This window comes from Odocoileus virginianus, chromosome 29 (genome assembly GCF_023699985.2).
Source record: "Odocoileus virginianus isolate 20LAN1187 ecotype Illinois chromosome 29, Ovbor_1.2, whole genome shotgun sequence".
NCBI classification, from domain to species: domain Eukaryota; kingdom Metazoa; phylum Chordata; class Mammalia; order Artiodactyla; family Cervidae; genus Odocoileus; species Odocoileus virginianus.
This window is the reverse complement of record NC_069702.1, coordinates 14,115,958-14,135,948: the sequence shown is the minus strand read 5'-3', so window position 1 is coordinate 14,135,948 and position 19,991 is coordinate 14,115,958. Positions and strand designations below refer to the sequence as shown.

Sequence of the window (19,991 nt, the reverse complement as noted above, 5' to 3'; positions counted from 1 at the left end):
AGCATCAATTCTTCAGTGCTCAGCTTTCTTTATAGTCCAACTCTCACATCCATACCTGACCACTGGAAAAACCATAGCCTTGACTAGACCTTTGCTGGCAAAGTAATGTCTCTGCTTTTTAATATGCTGTCTAGGTTGGTCATAACTTTCCTTCCAAGGAGTAAGCGTCTTTTAATTTCATGGCTGCAATCACCATCCACAGTGATTTTGGAGTCCAGAAAAATACAGACTTGCTGTATCCATTCCCCTCTTGCACACTTATTTGTGCCTTCCCTACTTTACGTATTCTGGGCAATTTTTATTCTACTGCCATTAGTTTCTCCTCTACACGGGTCTGCCCTGAAAGACAACTCTGGTGCCTGTTTTGAGAATTCTAGACTAGAGGCTAAACTGCTCCAGATCCTTCCGATTTTAGTATGTTCCTGCAGCCCCTTCGTGTGCTGTGTGTGTGTGCTATGTCGATTCAGTTGTGTCTGACTCTGAGTGACCCCGTGGACTCCAGGCTCCTCTGTCCATGGGATTCTCCAGGCAAGAATCCTGGAGTGGGTCGCCATGTCCTCCTCCAGGGGATCTCCCCGACCCAGGGACTGAACCCGCATCTCTTAGTCTCCTGCCTTGGCAGGCAGGTTCTTACCACTAGCACCACCTGGGAAGCCCTCCACCAGGCCCTAGCAGCGATAATTATTGACTCTGTTGGAGTCTCCTGTTCTGAAGTCCATCAGATGCCCTGCTGCTCCCTTCTGCTTAGGCCTGTGTAGATGACATAGGAGCTGTGGCAGCTGGTGGTTTGTCCTCAGCCACTTTGCTGTTTGTGGCTACAACCTGTCATGTCGTGCGGTAACCAGCCTCCAAAACGGCCTCAACATTTCCTCTGGTCCTTGTACGTTCATTGTGCTCCTCACATCAGAAGGGAGAGAGTATTATTCCTCCTTCAGAGTATGGGATGGGCCGGTGATTGATTTGACCAATAGAATGTGGAGAAGGTGACACGTGGGGCAACTCTTGGACCCTAGCCACTGGGTGAAAAGGCCAAGCCACAAGGAGAGGCCATGGACAAAGGGGAACTGAAGTGCCCAGAATAGCAGTTCCAGCTCCCAGGCAACAACAATATGAGAGCAACCTTGAATATTCTGCTTCAGTGGAGTCCCCAGATGACTGCAGCCCCTCGCTACCAGAGTTGTTTTAAGATACAAAGCATTAAAATGAAAAAAAAAAAAAAAAGATACAAAGCATTTTCAATTTTTGAAAAATTTACTTCAATTTTTTAAACATTTATTTATTTTTAGTTGCAGGATAATTGCTTTACAATATCGTGTTGATTTCTGCCATACATCAACATGAATCAGCCATAGGTCCCCCATGAATCATACATATACCCCCTCCCTCTTGAACCTTCCTCCCACCTCCTACCCCATCCCACCCCTCTAGGTTGTCGCAGAGCCCCGATTTGAGTCCCTTGACTCATATAGCAAACTCCCACTGGCTATCTATTTCACATATGGCAGTGTTTATGTGTCTATGCTACGCTCTCCATTCATCCCATCCTCTCTTCCCACTCCCCACCACCCCTTGTCCATAAGTCTGTTTTCTTTGTCTGCATCTCCACTGCTGCCTGCAAATCGGTTCATCAGTACCATCTTTCTAGATTCCATATATATGCATTAAAATACAATATGAAGTGGGTTTTTTAATTCTTTAAACTTATTTATTTTTATTTTTGGCGGTGCTGGGTCTTCATTGGTGAGTGTGAGTTTTCTCCTTAGTTACAGCCGGTAGGGGCTACTCTCTAGTTGCCATGCGCAGGCTTCTCATTTCGGTGGCCCCTCTTGCAACAATAGAACTAAAAAAATTACTTTTATTGTACATGTAGTCTACAGTTTTCACTTTGGTTATCTAGTTGCTCTGTCTGCTTTTATGCAGGAATTTGGAGATCCCAAGACAATGTCCAGTAACACCCTTTGCCAAAATTTTCCCAGAATCCACTCTGACATAAGATTATAAGGTTCTACTAGGACAGACCTCGGTCAAGACCTATGAAACCACCAGGGAGTATAATTCAGAACCGGAACAGAACATAGGGAATTTATAGCTTCCGCCTATGAACTTTAGTCTTTTAATCAGCCCTGTGTGAAAATAGACTCTCCCGAAGGGGACAACAGAGGATGAGATGGCTGGATGGCATCACCAACTCGATGGGCATGAGTTTGAATAAATTCTGGGAGTTTGTGATGGACAGGGAGGCCTGGTGTGCTGCGATTCATGGAGTGGCAGAGTCGGACACGACTGAGCGACTGAACTGAACTGAACTGATTCTCATTTTATGCCCCCAACCTCTTGGCAGTTAACAGTAAAAAATCCATGAATTGAATATGATTTGGGGGCTCTAGTTCCCTGACCAGGGATTGAACCTGGGTTCCCTGCATTGGGAGCACCAAGTCTTAGCCACTGGACCAACAGGGAGTCCTGAAAACTTACATTCTTTAGATATTTGTTCAGTGGTCTTTCTACTGTTCCCTGAGCACACTCCTTGGGAGGTGCCCACCTCACTGTCAGCTGCCTATACAACCTTCAGCACATTCCCTGAAGAGTCCTGCTAAGTACCATTATATTCACTTCATTATGTATTCAGGGACAGCAGAAAGTTCCTTGGAAATTGGCTTCTCTGGATGCTATACAACTAGTCTTTCTTTTAATCCAGTTCTGATTTCAGAGTCACCAGCACTTAAAATAAAAATGTGGCAGGCAGTTAGGAGGAGTAATGAAGTACTGAATTTAAGTTATTTTCAATTAAAAATGCAAGATCCTTAGGGTGGTACTTTAACATTTCCAGTCACCACAGTATTCTATAAGGGGATACTGTGCTATATTAGTAAGAATTTTGGATCTTTGTGTATATAAAAGAGGGCTTTCCAGGTAGCTCAGTGGTAAAGAATCTCTTTGCCAACGCAGGAGACATGAGTTTCATCCCTGGGTCAGGAAGATATGCTGGTGGAGGAAATGCCAACCCACTCTAGTATTCTTGCCTGGGAAATCCATGGACAGAGGAGCCTGGTGGGCTGCAGTTCTTAGAATGTCAAAGAGTTAGACATGAGTGAGTGATCAAGCATGCATTCACGTGTATTTGGGGGTAGGGAGATGAATAGAAAAGGGGATGAGTGGTGGAGATTGTTGAAAGATGAAAACAGTGAGAAAAAAAAAAGCCCATCTTTTCAACACCAACAATTTAGGCAAGTCTAGTATTTTAGTAGATTCTTCATGTACAAGCCAAGATGCATAGAGTCACCAGCATTAACAGGAAACGTTCTAACCACTTCTTGACTCTCCGTTTCCCATCCTTGGGTCTGCTGGGATCTGCCAGTGGGTGGAAGACATTGTCATTGTTTATAATGCTCATATAAGCCTGCATGGATGTGAATGACATATATTTAGAAAGCAAAATAAAGCTTTAGGAAGATCTTCAATTTAATGGAAACTAGTCTAGTCATTTGGGAACCACAAGAGTTTTTTAGGGCAAATCTGCTTCTGCAAGCTGGAGGAAGTGTGGGTGTACTGAAGTCCCGGTCACACCTTGTGATGTCAGTCACCCCCAGCCCGAAGTTGATTGGCTGTGAAGAGCTGAAGCAGTGTTTAAATTCCTGCACCATCAGAGAAGTGTTCACAACCTCAACTTAAGAGAGGCTTCATTGTCACAGATTTCCTCTTCGAGAACTTCAGCCTGATTGTTGAGCCTTTGGGGGAAAAGTCTTCGTAAATTGAAGAGGGTAAGATATTTTCATTGCTAAATTTTAAAAAATGACTTCTGCTGTGTTGTTTGGAAAATATTAAGTATATGTACACGTTGAGAAGTGTTATGCCATACAGAGAAAGATGGGGAGAACTGTGCCTTGGGTAAAAACGATTCCATTTGTACCTTTGTTTATGCCAGTAAACAGCGGTATTAAAATGACATGTTGTCAATAGAGACAGGTGCTTTTCTCAGTAATACTTTAATTAGATCTCTGCATGGTACTTCTGAAAGGGAAAGTTTATTTATCAAGAGGCAGATGGAAGGTCATTTTGAAGTTTGGCTTTAATTAGCAAAACAAATAAAGCTTTTACATTTAGGTTTTATGGGTATAGTTATGTTCATGGCCCACAAGGCATTAAAGAATCTAAACTAGACTGGGCAAACCTTCAAAATATGGTCTTTTAAATTGAAAGTCATATGATGGTATTCATCCAATAATATTTGTTATGAATTGAGTAGCTGAAAGGAGATGCTAAGACCACAGAAATAAACCAAGGGTGTGTTACTTACACTGCTCTTCTGCTGTTTATCTGGATAATCATGTAAGAGTGATGTCTTACACATTTGAGTTCCATAAATGTTCTTCTGTTCTTTAGGTGGGTATTCATGTTAAGACGAAGTCTTACACACTTTCAGAGTTCGATAAATGTTGACTATAACAGTCTTTTAAAAAAGCTCTCAGTGTAGAGGACAGGAGTATACCCCTGTCCATCTGTACTTATATTTTTTGCATTGATTCCTCTTTTTCACCTGTATAAGAAGTGTCTGTCTTCCATAACAGACAGTGGGAGCTGTGGTCAGGCAATGCTTTTCTGCATGATGTCTTGAAGATTCCATGTAGCAACACATCAAGTACTTGTCTTGCTCAGGAGTGATAGTGTCTGGTGACCCAGACTTTCTGTTTAACTGAGGGCCAAGTAGACTATGCTATTGCGTTGGCCAAAAATTTCATTCGGGTTTTCCCGTGGGTTGTTATGAAAAACTGGAATGAACTTTTTGGCCAACCCAATATTTGTTCTGGTTAGTTAAAATAAGTAAACAAGCAAGCAATTTTCTAATGGACATTAATCTATTAGAACCTCCCCCCCCCCTGCCATCCTGAATGGTGATGTGGACCAATGTGGCTCAGATGCTAAGAGGCCTTTCACATCTATATTTATTTTGGCAACACCTAGGAGTTATTGTACTGTGGTTAAAAGCATCTAACCAAGGGATGCTTATAACTGACCTCAATACAATTACAGTTGGAATGACTGGAATTTTTATTGATTTATTTGGTTGGTTTTCTGAATTTCTAATAGAATTCATGTCTTGGGCAAAATGTACTTTATTTTCAAAGAATAGTAACAAAAAACAAATTCTAGCTAACGGGGGTTCTGGTTAGTTGGGTTCTGGGTAATTTTGCTTTTGTAAAACCAGCTCTACACATTGCTGAATACTCAAGCACCTAGAAGAGTGCCTAGCTCATAGGATGTTCTCAACAGGTATTTATTGACCGCTAATAAGTGGACATATTGTTCATTAGACTTATTAAGGATGACAACATTAAGACAAATGTAAGGAAAGTAAGCATGATATATTGACCCTATAATTTTTCAAGTTTTGATTTCCTTCCTTCAGCCTATCTCTTTCATTTTAGTTTACATAAAGAAAATATATACACATGAATATTAACTTCAAGGAAATTCTAGAAATTCTGCACTACTTGAGGGTGGCCAGAGAGAAAAGAGACTGAAATACCCTTCTCCAGATCCTGAACATTTTGGATTTTCTTGACTCTGGGGAAAAAACTGGTAAAGGTTAAAAGCATCTAAAACACACACTTCCAAACAGATGGAACTAAAATTTAGGTTGCCCGTCAGTTCAGTCGCTTAGTCGTGTCCGACTCTTTGCCACCCCATGGACTGCAGCATGCCAGGCCTCCCTGTCTATCACCAACTCCCAAGCTTACTCAAACTCATGTCCCTAGAACTGGTGATACCATTCAACCATCTCATCCTCTGTCGTCCTCTTCTCCTGCCTTCAATCTTTCCCAGCATCAGGGTCTTTCCCAATGAGTCAGTTCTTCACATCAGGTGGCCAAAGAATTGGAGTTTCAGTTTCAGCATCAGTCCTTCCAACGAATATTCAGGACTGATTTCCTTTAGGATGGACTGGTTGGATCTCCTTACTGTCCAAGGGACTCTTAAGAGTCTTCTCCAACACCACAGTTCGAAAGCATCAATTCTTTGGCACTCAGCTTCCTTTATAGTCCAACTCTCACATCCATACATGACTACTGGAAAAACCATACCTTTGACTAGATGGACCTTTGTTGGTAAAGTAATATCTCTGCTTTTTAATATGCTGTCTAGTTGGTCATAGTTTTTCTTCCAAGGAGCAAGGGTCTTTTAATTTCATGGCTGCAGTCACCATCTGCAGTGATTTTGAAGCCCCCCCCAAAAAAATTCTGTCACTGTTTCCATTGTTTCCCCATCTATTTGCCATGAAGTGATGGGACCAGATGCCATGATCTTAGTTTACTGAATGTTGAGTTTTAAGCAAACTTATTCACTCTCCTCTTTCACTTTCATCAAGAGGATCTTTAGTTCTTCACTTTCTGCCATATGTATAGTGTCATCTGCATATCTGAGGTTATTGATATTTCTCCTGGCAGTCTTGGGCTTGTGTATTTCCTTTTGTTATGTGTTCTCATTGTAGAATGACAGCACATGCAATGTAGAGGTGACACTTACCGATCACTGAAGAAGAACTTGGGGTTCTGGATCCATCTTTTCATGCTTGTAGCTCTTTTGCTCATTTATTACCCAGAATAGGGCTACTGCATATCTGCTTCTATACTTTTGGGGTGGTTGGTAAAAAAGTTTATAAGAGTTTGGAGCTCTCCTCTGGAATATACTTCACACAAGTATAATTATTTTGATCAAAAACACTCATTGAAAACCTAGCATAGGGTTTAAGCTCTGACTTTAATGCCTGATGGCAGACTATATTCTATGGGAGGCAGCATCAACTCTCTCAGGACCCCAGGGTGTATTTTATTTTAGTTTACTAGACTTCCACTTGGAAAATTATGACTTTGAGTCAGGGTGCTAAATGGTATTTCTAGAGGCATGAGCAAGTTGCTGCATCTTTCTTGCAGTTAATAATATTCCATCCCTGCCAAACTGAGCACTAGAAGCATGCCCTTCCTTCGTAAAGCACACAACATTCACTAGTGTTAGAGCACTGCTTCTTTGTTTTGTTATTTAGATTAGAGAGAAGCAAAAGAAAATATAAGAGGAGAACTCAATATTTGTTGGCTTTTTAATCAAGACTGGAATATTTACCAGTTTTCAGAGTACCATGAAGTTGTTACTATATTCAGATTTCACTTTGAAAATTAAAATGGTGAGCCATTAGACCTATGAAGCCAACACCATTGGCATAGAGTTATTTTGATAGTATTGGATTCAGCAGAAACTTTCCTTATGAAATGAACCTAAGGGACTTCCCTAGTGGTCCAGTGGTTAAGACTTTGCCTTCCAGTGCATCAGGTGAGGATTCGATCCCTGGTTGGGGAGTTAAGATCCCACATGCCTTGGGGTAAAAAAACACCAAACATAAAAAAAACAGGAACAGTATTGTAACAAATTCAATAAAGACTTTTTTTTTTTTTTTTAAAGAAATGAGCCTAAGAACTTAAAAGATGTTTTGATTGTGGAAACTAAAGTGTAGGGGAGGAAAAATTTTCCTCTACTTTCTTAGGGTCTCTGACTGGGCCTAAAAATTAAACTGGCAGAAGACAGAAGAGCAGGAGAAGAGCCTACAAGTTTTACTAAAATTTCCACATGTACATGGGTGCCTTCCCCAGAGAATGAGGACCCGAAGTGACTGGAACAGAAGCTTTTGCAATATTTAGGCAAAGAAACAACACATTTGTGAAGAACTGACAAGACACAGGGGATCTGAACTAGGGCTAGTAGCTTGTGGAGAAGTCCCCAGGAAGATTGGGTTAGTTTAACAAGGTCTGTTTCTGCAGAATCCCTCAGCCTTGCATCCATCTCTAATAAAGAGACTGTCTTCCTCCTGCTGGGACAGGGGGCAGCTTTCACATGGGATTTATCTCCTGCTTCCAGATAGGAAAAGAAGAATCAGACCACCCTTCTGGCATCTGCTCTTTCTTAACTGCCTTCAGCTCAACAGAATTTTTGTGTCAGAAGCATATTTTGGGATGAGATATTCTGGTTTCCTTCAAAAGTTGAATTAGTCTTGTTTTAGGGGCAGTTGAACATTTTCACATTGTTGATATTAGGTGAAGGATTTGAAAAAGGAATCAAAATAATATTAAAGCACATGGACTGATATAAAGTATGGTGAATTAGGATGAAGAAAATAACACAAAGCATAGTGAGGCTGATGAGGAATATGCTCAAGATGAGAGATGAGTGGCTCTGTTGGACCATTTGGGTGTAGAATTGTAGAAATGAGGTAGGCACCTTCTCAGTCTCCTTATCTTAGGATTTCTATTGTTTTCCTGAATAAATTTAAACAAATTAGACTAGATGATTTCTTGAGCCCAATGTTTCAGACATTATTCAGTGTATTCAGTCATTATTGAGCAAGGTACAATTATTTCTGGGATCAGAGGTTGAAGTCACTTGGAGCACCTTAAAAACAAACCCATGCTTGTTTCCACCCTCAGCGGACAGATTTATTACCCTGTGGTGTGATTTGTGCACTGGTATTGCTAGTGGTAAAGAATCTGCTTGCCAATGCAGATATGGGTTTGATCCCTGGGTTGGGAAGATCTCCTGAAGGAGGAAAAGGTAACTCACTCTCTTACTTGGAAAATTCCATGGACTGGAGCCTGCCAGGGTTGGACATGACTGAGTGACTGACTGATTGCTTTAAATCTCCCCAGGTGATACTTACATACAGCCAAGCCTGGGGATCTTTGTCTTAGATAATTTTTTGTTTTTGTTCTTGGCTGTGTAGCATGTGGGCTCTTAGTTCCCTGACTAGGGTTCGAACCTGCACCCCTTGCATTGGAAGTACAAGGTCTTAACCACTGGGCTGCCGGGGAAGTCCCTGGCATAGATCTTTTGTCATCAGCATAGTAAATATTTAACATTTAAAGACACAAATCAGGAGGAGTGAAGTCTGAAATCAGCCTGCAGGATTTTCCATACAGTGTTTGGACATCCATCTGTTAGGGCAGCCCCAGGGCTCATGAATACCAGGCAAATTATTTTCCTTTTAAATCACTTCAATAACTTTTTACATTAGCATTGAGGACATTTATTTTTAGATATAGAACAAATTGTTTTCCAAACCACCAGCTCCTGAGGTGTGAAATGAAGCCACCCTCCAGGAAAATACAGTTTGATTTGGCAGGTTTCTCTCAGTGTGATTCACAAGTGTATCCCAAACCTCTAATCTTCCCTGGATCTTTCAGTACTGTGAATGACGCTGAAAAAATTTAGCATAATCATGTATAATGTATGACTAAAAGGAGCACAGTGGATATGAAATGCTTTCTGGAGCCATAATATGAAGCCTACCATAATGGATTTCTTGCAGATGAAGAAAAAAAAGCAAAACCAATTGCATTTGTTTAGATGTTATTATGAGGTTATAAATATGATTGAGGATCCCTGCATGCGTGTGTGTGTGTGTGTGTGTGTGTGTGTGAAGACAAATGCCCACATCTGTCAGTGGTATCAATAATGTAGTTTTTTGGTGGGATGATATTGACAGTCTGTTCTGACATACTGGGCTGCATAATCAGTATCAAACTGAAAGATTAGAAATTTCTCTATTGCTCTTTCTTCATTTTCCTTCATGTATCATAGCTTATGTGTTAGTTAAAAACTATTTATAGAGCTTCTCATTGAAAAGTTTTCGATTTATCTCTTGGGAGTGAGGTTTTTTTAAAAACCGCTAATAAACCTAACAATTCACGCATGTATATTTCATCCATTGATGTATACCATTAATTATTTTTTTGTATGCTCATAGAGTTTAACAACCTTCACCCAAATCAATTTTAGAACATTTCATTATGTCCAGAATTCACCCGTTAGCTGTCACTCCAACCCCTCATCTTCTCTTTACTGCTCAGTTGCTCAGTCATGTCCGACTCTTTGTGACTCTGGACTGTAGCTGGCCAGGCTCCTCTGTCCATGGGACTTTCAGGCAAGAATACTGAAGTGGGTTTGTCATTTTCCTTCTCCAGGGGATCTCCCACAGCCAGAGACTGAACCCACACCTCCTTTGTCTCCTGCATTGCAGGAAGATTCTTTACCTGCTGACCCATCAGGGAAGCCCTGATCTCCCTGTGCTGTGCTGTGTGTAGCTGCTCTAGCCCTGGGCAAACACTTACTTACTTTCTGTCTCTATAGATTTGCCTTCAGTGGACATTTCCTATGAATGGAATCATACAGTATATGATCTTTGGTGCCCAGCTTCTTTCACTCAATATGATGTTTGCAAGATTCCTCTACTTTGAAGCATGCATCAATACTTCATTCCTTTTTATGATTGAATAATATTCCATTGCATGGATATAGTGCATTTTATTTATCTATTCCTCAGTTAAAAATAAACTCAACTCAATGTCCATTGAAAGTGTTAAAAGTTGAAGCTCTTATATTTCTTTGGTGTGGAGAAAATCATCTTCTGTCTTTTATCACAGGTAGGGGTAACACACACAACAATGAAGACCACCATCCTGCTTATGTTCCTGTGGGGACTTGCCTGTTCTCTGCCAGTAAGTATCAGGATAGGGATGTATGAAAAAGAAAACTTTATATCTAAAACTGCACCTGTCATTTACTATAAGCTAAAAGAGGTTGTGCCTGTTCCAGTCAGATGAGAATAGTAAATTCCTAGAAAGCTCCTTTCTTTAAAATATCATCTAAATTATCCCTTATTCTGCTCATATGGCATTCATATAGCTAGATGCTCATTCTCTTCCTCATAAGCCATGGTTTTCGAAGTGTTATCCCCAGACCAGCTGAGTCAGGATCAACTAGGACCTTGTTAGAAATGTAAATTCTCAGGTCCTAACTCAGACCTACAGAACCAGACTCTCTGGGGATGGGACATGGCAATTTGTGTTTTAGCAAGGCCTCCAGGTGATTCTGATGCATGCTAAAATTTGACGACTACTCCTTCTAACTATGTGATATGTTAACACCTGCTGCCTTGGAAATTTTTGGGGACTGACCATGTGTACTAAATCTTCTAGGTAGCCAGGTATCAAAATACTGAATCCAAGAGCTCTGAAGAATGGAAGGTGAGTAGAAATAAGATTTTTGGAAATATTTTTATTTTAGTATGTTATTAGTATAACCAAATTCGCTTCACTGCAAATGTTGAAACTCCTAGTGATTTTAATGAACATATTAGTAACCTGAGATATAGAGGGTAAGGGCTATGATTTCTAGTTCTTATAAGAAAATGTAGTTCATATAATGCTTTGATTTCAACTTAATAGTGTAATTTGGTGAGGAAGCATTTTTTCCTCTGGCTTTATTTTCATGATGGGACTGTATGGTAGTGAAAGGGGATGGTTGACAATGAACCAAGTTTGTCCTTGAAAAATTAGGACTAGAGATCTGTTTTATCAGACGTCTGGTAGGCAGGAGGTTAGGAGGTCAAGTCCTGGAAGGTGGGAAAAGAAAGAAGAATGAGCGAACACTAGAGTCTTTGGAATGACAGCTAATCCAATAATTCTTAATGCTCAGTAACTCAAGAGCCATTGCCAGACACAGTTCTTTGTTTTGCTTGTGTTAACTTTTTGAATCTTCACAGTATCCCCAATGAATTAGGTGTTGTATTTTATTCTTATTTTACAAATGAGAACTCTGAGACATAGAAAATAAGCCAATCTGTCTAGGTAATATGGTTAATTAGTGTTCACGCCAGACTTTGAACCCAGGTCACTCTGGCCCCAGAATCTGTATTTTTACTGAGTGTTATACCCTTCTTGGAAAGGAACCAGGTCTAGGAAGTCAGTAGCTTTTCAAGATTGGAGCTACAGTTGTTACTCCGTATCCATAAGGGATTTAGTTCTGGGACCTCTGTGGATACCAAGATCCATGGATGCTCAATGCTTATATAAAATTGCCTAGTATTTTCATATAACCTGTGCACATCTTCATGTATACTTTAACTCATCTTTAGATTACCTATAATACCTAATAAAATGCCATGCAAATAGTTGCTGGAGTGCAGCAAGTACGTTTTGCCTTTGGGAACTTTCTGGAAGTTTCTCTTTCTTTCTTTCTTCCCTTCCTTCCCTCCCACCTTTCTTTTTTTCCCCTACTATTTTTGATCTGAGGCTGGTTGAATGTGTGGGTGTGAAACTCATGCATATGAAAGGCTGATTGTACAAGTAAGGGTGAAAATCTTAACCTAAATCAGAATGTTTTTCATTGCCTATTTCCTGCTGGCTTTTACATATGCTACAGCTAGTTGTTTAGTTACTAAGTTGTGTCTGACTCTTTGCGACCCCATGGACTATAGCCTGCCAGGTTTGACACAGCTAGGGCATAATGCTGGGGCTTTCCTGCTGACTCGGACAGTAAAGAATCTGCCGGCAATGCAGGAGACCTGGGTTCAATCCGTAGACTGGGAAGATCCCCTGGGGGAGGGCGTGGCAACCCGTTCCAGTATTCTCAAGGAGGCTGGCAGGCTACTATAGTCTATACAGTCCAGGCTACAGTCTGCCTGTGGTCCGACTCGCAGAGAGTTGGACGTGACTGAGAGACAAAGCACAGGGCACAATGCTATTAGTGCTATTAGTGCTGGCCAGATAATGCCAAAGGCCTGAGACAGCATCCTGCCCCCGCTTGAGGCTGGAATACGCATTGCAAAATGTCTTACATGAACTTTCACCAGGGGTGTCCTTGGGCTGGTTAGTTTAAAAGCAGCTGCTGTGGATCCTTTCGTTTAGCCAGAGTACCACAAACATGCGGTAGTCCCAGGTCTAGCCTTAGCATGAGAATAATAGCAATGTCTGGCTCCCTTCTACCCTTTAAGTGACTGGAGTAGAGTCTGCCATGGTGCCGGCGGCAGTGTCAGAGGACAGAGACTTAGAGTGACCATGGCTTTTCCGTCTAGGAGAGATCCTCAGCCCAGGACTGCCGAGAGGCTTGCTGAAGATGTGCTTCCAGCAGCTCCTTTCTGCTCTCCTTGGCACCTTGGATCTGCACACCCATTGCTCAGCCGCTTTGAGCCACATGGGATTAGGGGCTTTTGTCCTGCTCAAGGGGAAGGGGGAGAGGAGGTGGGGAGAGGGCACCAGAGGTGGTGCAGGCATTCTTAGAGCTCCTATAAAATTAAAGAAAGTAAAATAAATCAGAACTATGACTATTAAGTTTCAGACTTAGCATTTTGCAGTTTTGGTGATCTTACATGGGATCTGGTCCCATCACCTCATGGGAATAGGTGGGGAGACAGTGGAAACAGTGTCAGACTTCATATTTTGGGGTCCAAAATCACTGTGGATGGTGACTGCAGCCATGAAATTAAAAGACGCTTACTCCTTGGAAGGAAAGTTATGACCAACCTAGATAGCCTATTAAAAAGCAGAAACATTACTTTGCCAACAAAGGTCTGTCTGGTCAAAGCTATGGTTTTTCTAGTGGTCATGTATGGATGTGAGAGTTGGACTGTGAAGAAACCTGAGCACCAAAAAATTGATGCTTTTGAACTGTGGTGTTGGAGAAGACTCTTGAGAGTCCCTTGTACTGCAAGGAGATCCAACCAGTCCATCCTAAAGGAGATCAGTCCTGGGTGTTCCCTGGAAGGACTGATGCTGAAGTTGAAACTCCAGTACTTTGGCTACCTCATGTGAAGAGTTGACTCATTGGAAAAGACCCTGTTGCTGGGAGGGATTGGGGGCGGGAGGAGAAGGGGACGACAGAGGATGAGATGGTTGGATGGCATCACCAACTCGATGGGCATGAGTTTGAGTAAGCTCTGGGAGTTGGTGATGGACAGGGAGACCTGGTGTGCTGCGATTCATGGGGTCGCAAAGAGTCGGACACGACTGAGCGACTGAACTGAACTGAACTGAACTGACATGACTCAAGACAGGTGGCTTTTTTCTATTCAGTTTTGTCCACTACTCAATTTTACAAAGGATATTTATAATCCTTTTGAATGTTCTCAAAATGGATCATTTCTTCTGGTTATATCAAACTGAATGACTCTCCAGAGGCTTTCATCAGCCAAATTCATCCTCACAGCAACCAGGGGCAATAAGCAGAGAGGTTGCTAATATTCTAAATTTAGGAATAAGAAACTGACATCACAGAGGTGAAGTGAATTGTCCAACCATCAAAGTTTACGTAAGACCTAAGTGTTTCCTGGAATACATGAATTTCAGTACTACCCTCAAGACAGTTTTCAGGGCTAAAACACAAGCCAAGGAGCGAACTGACACTTAAAGCTGGGTTTATGAGTTCCAATGCTATTTTTTCTGTCTTACATTTTTTCTGGGTTGTGTATTTTTCTTCAAAGAAATTTTATTTTTCTCTAACTATGGGAAATATAAAAATCTTCTAAGTTTTTTATATATAAGACCTTTTTAGGCCATTGGTCCTGTCATAGTCATTCACTTTTTTAAGCTATTTCATTATAAAATATCATTAATACTCATGTAAATATAGAATATCTATCAATAAGCTAAAACCCTAAAATTATTATGAATATTTGCAATGATATTATCCATCTGTGAAGGAGTAACTTGTTTTCCTTCCTTTGTTACAGGGTCATTTGGCTCAGACACCAACACCACCTTTGGTAACTATCTCATTTATTTTTTCAAACTTTAAACTTTTTATTTTGTATTGGGTATAGCTGATCAACAATGTTGTGGTAGTTTCGGGTGGACAGCAAAGGGTCTCAGCCATACATATATATGTATCCATTCTCCCCCAACCACCACCCCCTTCCATCCAGACTGGCATACAACGTTGAGTAGAGTTCCATGTGCTATGCTGTAGGTCCTTATTGATTATTTGTTTTGAATATAGCAGTGTGTACATGATCATCCAAAACTCCCCAACACTCTAATTTATTTTTTGTCATAAATATCTCATAAAATCACTTTGACACTCTTCTCATCATCTCAGGACATTTGGAAAGTCACAAATCCAAACCACAAGAGATTGATGTATGCCATGTTTTCTTTCCTTTCCTCAGGAATTACTAACATGAAAAATAAACAACATTTTTTTTCTTTTTAGGAGAGCAGTGAGTCATCAGAAGAAAGTAAACTTAGCTCGGAGGAACAGGTAATTAAACAGACCTTTCTCAACTTTCCAGGCTACTTGGGAGTTGAAGGAAATGATGTTAGATTAAATTACCTGGTGACTGTTCTAAATATAAGATGTTCTAAACTTTGGTTATGCTGTCTAAAAAGTCCTATAAAATAGGAAGGAAAAAAGAGTGGGAGAATTCAGAGGTAGACATGCTCTTCATTCCATATTTATCACTGGGGCCAGATGATAGATGCTGTGGCCCTAAATGTTCCTCTAGTTAAAGAGAACACACTCACACACACATACACAGAGAAAGTCATAAACTCTGTTAGACAATTAACAGCTTGCTCATAAATCTCAGATATTGCTTTTACAATTGGAGCAGTTCAGACCAGGCAGAGAAAAACATTCTGGTTCATGTGTGACACCTTCGGGGCCTGAAGACTGCCTCTGTGCCCAGAATCCTGCTAGACTGCTAAAGGAGAGACTAGCTTTTGCCCTGAGGAAACTTTAAGAGGACAGCTGCTTCAGTAATGACTTCTTTAAAAAAAAAAATAGTTTCTTATCTGTGGCCCTGGGAGATAGAAAAGCTGACTTAGCTTTAAAGTGAAAGTCGCTCAGTCATGTCCAACTCTTTGCGACCCCATGGACTATACAGCCCATGGAATTTTCCAGGCCAGAATACTAGAGCGGGTAGTCTTTCCTTTTTCCAGGGGATCTTCCCAAGCCAGCGATTGAACCCAGGTCAGGAGGAGCCACTGGAGAAGGAGATGGCAACCCAGTCCAGTATTCTTGCCTGGGAAATCCCATGTAACCTACAGCTCATGGAGTCACAAAGAATCGGACACAACTTAGTGATTAAACAGCAGCAGTAGAGAGAGACAGAGTAGATTTTTCCAGGGTGTGATGAATGAAGGCTCACTGATCTTCCTTATCTGAGCAGAGCATCCAATTGTTTAATTTTGGGGGATCATCTCTCTGAGCTACACTTAGAACTCAGAGATCATCCCAGTTGCACTCCTTCAGCTGAGCCTTCTATAGGCAACTCTCTGCCTGTGCAAGCCAGTATAAATGTGGTTTTGGTGAGATCTATACCTTACTGCAATATTATACTTTCATTTCAGCCAAAGGTTTCATTCACCAGCTGTAATACATTTCCCTCCCCAGCCCCAGAGTTGATTTGAAAAAAATACCTGAGTCATTTCAAAATCACCCAGTATTTTAAAAAAAACCTCTATTTTAAACCAAATAATTTGATGAGTATTATATCTTCCCTAGTAGCTCAGATGGTAAAGAATCTACTGCAATGCAGGAGACCTGGGTTCCATTCTTGGGTCTGGAAGATACTCGGGAGAAGGGAATGGCAACCCACTCTAGAATTCTTGCCTGGAGAATACGGTGGACAGAGGAACCTGGTGGGCTACAGTCCATGGGATCTAAAGAGTCAGACACGACTGAGCGACTAACAAGTTCACTTTTACTGTTCTACACCAAATAATTTCAGGAGTATTATAACCCAATTCTTTAATTTACAAAAAATTTCTGAAAGTATCCTTTAAGGGCTCATACTTACGATATGATTTGAGTTTCATAAATGTGATTTCTAGAGAACATTTTGAAAAGATTTGTGCAGCACTGAGTGAATGGTGCCTACGGAAAATGGGACGACTTGACTTTCAACTTCCCTTCCTTCCTTTTTAACCCCCATTTGAGACATTATTGAGCCGTAAAACTGAACATGGCTTAGATGAGGGACCCAGGAAGAAGAAAACAGAAAGAGCCTAGATGGGCATTAGGTACAACCCTCTAGAGCAGCTCCTGGGGGTACTGACCGTGTCTGTTAACCCCAAACTCCAGGCAAATGAAGACCCCAGTGACAGCACAGAATCCGAGGAGGTCCTGGGCCTTGATGATCAGCGTGGACCAGCTGGCGGCCTGTCTCGGAGGGGAGGAAGCGAAGGCGATAATAAAGATGATGATGAAGACGAGAGTGGAGATGACACCTTTGGTGATGATGACGGTGGCCCAGGACCCGAAGAGAGACGATCAGGAGGGGACTCCAGGCTTGGAAGCGAGGAAGACTCGGCTGACACCACACGATCCAGGGAAGACAGCGCCCCCCAAGGGGATGAGGGGGCCCAGGATACCACCAGCGAGAGCAGGGACCTTGACCGTGAGGATGAGGGGAACAGCAGGCCCGAGGGCGGTGACTCCACTCCAGACAGCGAGAGTGAGGAGCACTGGGTGGGAGGCGGCAGTGAGGGGGACAGCAGCCATGGGGATGGCTCTGAGTTCGATGATGAAGGGATGCAGAGCGATGACCCGGGCGCCTACAGGAGCGAGAGGGGCAACTCCCGAATAAACCGTGCCGGCCTCAAGTCAAGAGAATCGAAAGGGGACGATGAGGAGCAGGCAAGCACGCAGGATTCCCATGAGAGCCCAGCAGCGGGGTATCCCCGCAGGAAATTCTTCAGGAAGTCTCGCCTTCCTGAGGAAGATGGCCGAGGGGAGCTTGACGATAGCCGCACGATGGAAGTCATGAGTGACTCCACCGAAAACCCCGACTCCCAAGAAGCCGGCCTTGGCCAATCCAGGGAACACAGCAAGAGTGAATCTCGACAAGATAGTGAGGAGAACCGGTCCCCGGAGGACAGTCAGGATGTCCAAGACCCCAGCAGCGAGTCTAGTCAAGAGGTCGACCTGCCTTCCCAAGAAAACAGTAGCGAATCTCAGGAAGAGGTGCTGCATGAATCCAGGGGTGACAACCCCGATAACGCCACCAGTCACTCCAGAGAACCTCAGGCAGATAGTGAGTCCAGTGAGGAGGACGTGTTGGATAAGCCCTCCGATTCAGAAAGCACATCCACAGAGGAGCAGGCTGACAGCGAATCCCATGAGAGCCTCAGGTCCTCGGAGGAGAGCCCGGAGTCCACTGAAGAGCAGAACAGCTCTAGCCAGGAGGGCGCCGAGACCCAGAGCCGGAGCCGGGAGAGCCCGTCTGAGGAAGACGATGGTAGCGATTCCCAGGACAGCAGCAGATCGAAAGAAGACAGCAACTCGACCGAGAGCGTGTCAAGCAGCGAGGAAGAGGCCCGAGCCAAAAACACTGAGGTAGAAAGCAGAAAATTAACGGTCGACGCTTACCACAACAAACCCATCGGAGATCAGGATGACAATGATTGCCAAGATGGCTACTAGCATGGGCGTGCCTGAGCGCCTCTCACAGACAGGCGTCTTGGAGGCTGGAGACCAGGGAAAATCATAACTGTAATTTATTGACGTTTGTATCAGAAGAATAGCCCAAGGCCATTTCTTTCTGAAAGGAAATGCTCGATGTTTATGTCTAGGATGTCATCAAACCATAGAGGTTTCAATAATGAGAAATGTCACTAGAACACCCTCAATGAGAGACCCGAAGCAAGGAAAGATGCGCATTGTTGCTTCACAGCTGAAATAGTTCCTAACTCATTAACCTAACGCACAGTTACACAGGTTGTGCTATGTACCAGGCACTGCGCTGGGTGGGGAGGAGGTCAGGAAGCTTAAAGACTTGTCTCTTGCTCCTGAGGAGAAGGTTTTCTTGTTGTTCAGTCTCTAAGTCGTGTCCATCTCTTTGTGACCCATGGACTGCAGCAGGCCAGCCTCCTCTGTCAGCTGCTGACTCCCGGAGTTTGCTCACATTCACGTCCACTGAGTCAGTGATGCTATCTAACTGCCTCAGCCTCTGTTGCCCCCTTCTCCTTGGGCCTTCCATCTTTCCCAACGTTAGGGTCTTTTCCAATGAGTTGGCTCTCCTCATCAGGTGGCCAAAGTATTGGAGTTTCAGCTTCAGCATCAGTCCTTCCAATGAATATTCAGGGTTGATTTCCTTTAGAATTGACTGGTTTGATCTCTGAGGAGCTTATAGAGGAATAAATAAAGCTGAAAAGGGATAAATATGACAAAAGCAAGAATTATTACAATCCAGTGTGGTGAGAGCTATTAACACAGATATGAACAAAACACAGGGATTCACAGAAGAGGGCGCACTTTGCCTTGAGAATTAGAGCAGGCTTCACAGCAGGAAAGACACTGGAATCAGAACATTGCATGGGACTTCTCCATTTAAGGCTAGACAATTCTATTTATCCTTGGTATCAGCAACAGAAAATCCTTTATGAATAAACATTTAGTTTGTGACAGTGTTTTCAAATTATGGCACAGTAGTGTGTTTTGGAGAAGCAAAAATTTTTTTCAATTAATTAACCCTTTTTAATTCTGTGTGTGTGTGTGTGTGTGTGTGTGTGTGAAACTCCCATGAGCGTCACCTCCCTGACCACTGGTGATGATATGGAGGACTGGGTAGGAGAGGGTGGAAAAGTGAAATTCCTCTTTAAATAGACAACTATCAGCTTAATTTTTTTTCTAAGATCAATCTATGTGCAAAGCTAGAAAAACTGTTCTTGGAGTCCTCTATTTGTGTTGCACATAGCAAAATTGTGTGTACAGAATTCAATTGATATTGCCTAATACCCTTTGAAATGTTACCTCAACATAAAATATTTGTTTTGTAATAAAGATAATAATATCCAGAAGTATGTGCTTATTTCTTATAGTGATGCCAATTTTTAGGATATGAAACAACTTATCCTTTCAGACATTGTAAAATAGTTTATCAGCTTTCTCCCATTAAAACAAAAGATTTCTTTATTTTCTGAACATTTAATTTTATTGATAATTCAGGTAACATTTGATAAAATTGCTTTTCATGTTGCTTATGATATTTCACTAAATGTATCTGTTATGGATAAGGGAAAAAAGGGAAGCCAGCTCTCAGCTTTTTGTATTCAGTTTAGTTCAGTCCAGTTGCTCAGTCATGTCCAACTCTTTGCGACCCCATGAATGGCAGCACGCCAGGTCTTCTTGTCCATCACCAACTCCCGGAGTCCACCCAAACCCATGTCCATCAA

The 19,991-nt window shown here is 42.1% G+C and overlaps 1 protein-coding gene across 1 annotated transcript; it reads left to right on the top strand.

Moving 5' to 3' along the window:
* The first annotated feature begins 3,648 nt into the window (after positions 1 to 3,648).
* Positions 3,649 to 19,616, top strand: DMP1 (dentin matrix acidic phosphoprotein 1). Its single transcript, XM_020904115.2, has 6 exons — positions 3,649 to 3,761; positions 10,464 to 10,538; positions 11,019 to 11,066; positions 14,549 to 14,581; positions 15,028 to 15,075; positions 16,900 to 19,616. Exons 2-6 carry the CDS (start codon positions 10,485 to 10,487, stop codon positions 18,238 to 18,240), a joined length of 1,524 nt encoding a protein of 507 aa, XP_020759774.2. The 5' UTR covers positions 3,649 to 3,761; positions 10,464 to 10,484; the 3' UTR covers positions 18,241 to 19,616.
* Positions 19,617 to 19,991: the final 375 nt, after the last annotated feature.